We start from the raw sequence: 4,056 nt of genomic DNA on the forward strand, positions 1-4,056 counted from the left end.
AGTAAGGTGTTGTTAAAATGACAGCTTTCAGTCATAAATAGTCAATGATGTTTTTTTCCCTCTGATAAAACACTAAAACATCAACTGAAAGTTTAAATATTTATATTAATGTCAGGAAAAAATAATAAAATAGAATTTAAGGGCTCTTTTTAAAATATGAAACATGAACTCAGAAATGGAGGGGGAGGAGGAGAGGAGGAGGAGAAGAAAGAGGGTAGCTCCCAGGTTCATTACCTATGGAAGTGGGTGTAAAGGTGACATTGTGTGCAAGTGGATGAGGGGTGGACCTTCCCCTCCCAGACTTCTCTCCGAGCGTTAGGGTGTTAGAGTTAAAGAGCTTCTAATGGGATCTGGATGCTGTCGTGTTTACCCTGGCCCCCCTGCACACGCCCACTACATTGTGGAAGTTTCTGGGCTTAGGGACACCACAATGGGCTGAGTGTAGGGACAGATGGAGGTCCCTTTGGAACAGGGCACAAAACACAGCCAAGGTAGACGGGCTGCGGTGTCTTAGAGGAGAAGCAGCCAGAAATGAGAGAATATTTGATGAAAAATGAAAATGAAGTGAATGTTTATCCCCCCCCCCCCTTTGTAATACAATGAACAGTGCAACTCATTGTCCTTAATCTGGCCGTCTATCAGCAAATTCATCATTTAAACACACTCACAGACTGTGGTCCACAATCACAATGGCGTCTAAGCTTCTGTGTCAGCTGGCTTCTTTACATGCCAGTCATTTATCCTTTTTATAATATTCCCATCAGAACTTTTCAGACGGAGACAAGAGCGTGAGACTTTAAAAGTTACATTAACATCATCCTGCCTTTCTCAGTGTATCCATTGCGCTCATGACATCTTTTAATTTGCCCTTTGTTTATGAGGGGTTAAACCGGGTCATATGAGGGGGTAAATGCTGATGTCATTCATTTTGGGCACTATGGAGAATGAGAGGAGAAGATTCAGTGATAGATGCTGATGAGAAACGTTGGAGGAGGGTAGAGGGAGGCACTGGTTGCAGGAGCAACAGATGGGGCCGGACTGGAGAGCCCAGGTTGTAAAGTTTCTGTTAGTAACATCTGTCAATTTGTCCATCTGCTACACTTGCCGCTTACAGTTTATTAAAGAGAAACCTATTTCATGACCAATCCTTTCTCACAGTCATTAATAAGCTTAGAATTAGATCTGCATGTGTCATAGTGCTCTGTGGACTCCTGTTATTTTAAAGTGCGATTTGTTAGGTTTATTCAGGTCTTAAATAACAGGATGAGAAAAGGTGAAAGGGCATCTTCCCAGCTTAGTTATGATGCAGTAATTTAAAATATTTTACTCCATTCCCACAGATAAGCTCATCTGTTACATCTGTGCCACTTGAGGACAGAAGTCATACCAAGCTATTCTCTTTGTTCATTTTCTGGAGCACACATAAATAAGTGGATTGACACAGGATGTGGGTATAAGCCCTGATTAGAGTTACATTAGCAATTACTGCACACATCCCCCTTATGATCCATGTATTCACGCAAAACCACACCACTTACCCAGACACCTCATCAGTAAAAAGCTTGGATCTTTCCCCATACTAACTCAACATACACCTTCATATCCTTTAACTTTTTTAAATGAATGCATTCAGCTTAAAGAACAAAATATAGTTTGAGGAAATATTTTACAACAGCACTGCAAGAAAGAGACCAGAGGAAATTATAAAAGCAGAACAGTTTATTAAAAATGTTACATCACCTATGAGCATTTTACTTTAGTTTTGTCTAAAAATATTCTCTTCAATTTGCTCTGCAGTGAGCAGATAAGAGAGAATTAAGCAGCTGATCTGGGCTCAGTGGCCAGAGTGTTACATTAGACATTAATCCAGAACAGTGGAAGGTTGGGGAAGGGATAGCATCTCTTAATCCTTCACGTCATCCAACCAAGCCTTCCACAAAACACAGTGAGAAACAAACAGAGCCCTGCATCAGTTTCTCTTGCATAAAGACAGGAGAAAAATTAAAATGATTTTCAGAGTTAAACCGTTGTTCTTTAAGTGCAAAACAAACCCAGTCAAGTGCTTATCATGCAACCATCGTTCCCACGCCTTCTACTGTCAGCTGCAGCATCTCTTGAATTTCAGTCCCCCTCAGAGTTAGAGAAGTATCCTGGCAAGCCCTCGGTGCACTGTCCCCCTATATGTAACAGATGTTACTGGGGCAACAGTTGGTATTGAAAAGGAGGGGCTTCAGGCCATCTGTCCAGGGTCAAGGTTTGAAAAGGGGTGGTAGGGATGGTGGCACGTTCAGAGAGATGATAAGTAAGTGTTTGAAAAAAAGAGAATATAGCCCGCATTGTAATCCAGCTCAATGTGCGCTTTCATTTCAGAGTGAGGTGCATTTGTTAAGGTTTTGATGAGAGATTGGGAATTTCAGAAAGTGTATCAGCGTTATAGCAAAACTGCAGCTTTAATGCAAAAGCACCATCTTGTGGTCAAAGACGGTACTGTAAAGAAAGTGTCGCATTCGCCTAAGGCTGAATTTTATGAACTGCTATCCAATCCGACCAGTGAGTCAGGCTGCGGGTTCTTGTTTAACACTCAAGACTGGTATTGAAATAAAATAAGATGCAATGAATAAATGCATAGAATCAGTCCAGCTTAGATTTAAGCTCTGCAACTGTATGGTCTATGGCATCCCTCAAAAAAGCCATCTTCTTGTGCCAGACCTTTTTCTAAAGGGAGAATGTTGGAAAAGGGGGAAAAAAAAAAGAAAAGTAAGAATTGAGGAAGAGTTAGTGTCTTTGCACACAGCCAACTGATGGGCACTTACGTAGTAAATCTTTAGCCTTTTGTTTTCCAGGTGACAGAATTCAGCCATTGTTAGCTTGGTGAAGTCTTTCTCCATGGTTAAGAAGTCACATTTAGAGCGCCTCTCATGTTCAGACCTTGTCAGATGTACATAATAAGCAAAAACACAATTAAAAACAAAAACATAATGCTGATTATGACTTATCAACTTCATGTAGCAGTCGGTCTTCTGCATATAGGAAACACGTTTGAGTAATGTAGATACAAATTAAATGTTTAACTGCTGCACCCCAGGTAGCATATTTTTTCTTACCAGGGATCATCATCTGGTTCCCAGCCCTCGAGCTCGAGCAGACAGAAGAAGCAGCAGGCAACATCTGGTTCATTCTCACTGGGGCAGTGGACAAACCCAGCTTTGGCCATCTGCAAATGTAAAAAGCAAGAGAGACCATATTGTCTGAACCCTTTTGTTGCCAGGCAGGCCAAGAATTAAGTTTTTTTGCAAAGGAATAAGTTTCATTGAAAATGAAACCTGACGATGGTCTCCTTTTGACTTCAGAGGGTAACATGGCACATGTTGTTGCTCATAAAGCAAGATGTCAGCAGCCTGTTTATCATGACAAGACTAGAAGGTACCGGGACAAACCTGTGCACTGGACACTTGAAACTGAATCTGGCACCTCCCTAACCATAAATTGCACACTGCCAGGCTTTCATAAAAGTATGTAGTGGAATACCAATGATCATCATCAGTTACAATTATGATTCATGGAGATGAGTGTAAATACTCCTGTGTACAGTTTGAACCACCTACACTTAAACTTAATTACATATTACCTTTAAATACTTGGTGTCAATACAAAATGTTAAGTCATATTTAGAAAGCAGTTCAACTATTTAAATAAAAATATTTTCCCAAGAAGTCCCAGTTAAACCAACCTGTTAGAAAATAGATTTGACCAAAGGTAACCGCTGTGTAAATCCATAACACATTGTAGATACAACAAATATGATGGAAACAAGCTAGCTAATCATGTTCCAAAGCATCAAGATTTCAGTTACTTGCAATGGGCATCATACCTTTTCAGGCGTGCAGTTGCAGTCCTCTCTAAACGGCCAGTCTACAAAACTTTGCTCACGTAAATCATGACTGTACATTTTGCCAAATGAGTAAAACCTTTTTGCCAGCACATCAACGCTCGCCATAATGTCACCAAGGATGGACTCAGCCTGACATGTGCTTAAATCACTGCCATGCACACTTC

The 4,056-nt window shown here is 40.7% G+C and overlaps 1 protein-coding gene across 1 annotated transcript; it reads right to left on the minus strand.

The window, feature by feature from the left end:
• Nucleotides 1-1,771: 1,771 nt before the first annotated feature.
• Nucleotides 1,772-4,056, minus strand: birc5b (baculoviral IAP repeat containing 5b). Its single transcript, XM_026154221.1, has 4 exons — nucleotides 3,872-4,056; nucleotides 3,105-3,214; nucleotides 2,814-2,928; nucleotides 1,772-2,715 (listed from the first exon to the last, which is right to left on the minus strand). Exons 1-4 carry the CDS (start codon nucleotides 3,995-3,997, stop codon nucleotides 2,632-2,634), a joined length of 435 nt encoding a protein of 144 aa, XP_026010006.1. The 5' UTR covers nucleotides 3,998-4,056; the 3' UTR covers nucleotides 1,772-2,631.

The sequence above is a fragment of the Astatotilapia calliptera genome, chromosome 20, assembly GCF_900246225.1.
Source record: "Astatotilapia calliptera chromosome 20, fAstCal1.2, whole genome shotgun sequence".
NCBI classification, from domain to species: Eukaryota; Metazoa; Chordata; class Actinopteri; order Cichliformes; family Cichlidae; genus Astatotilapia; species Astatotilapia calliptera.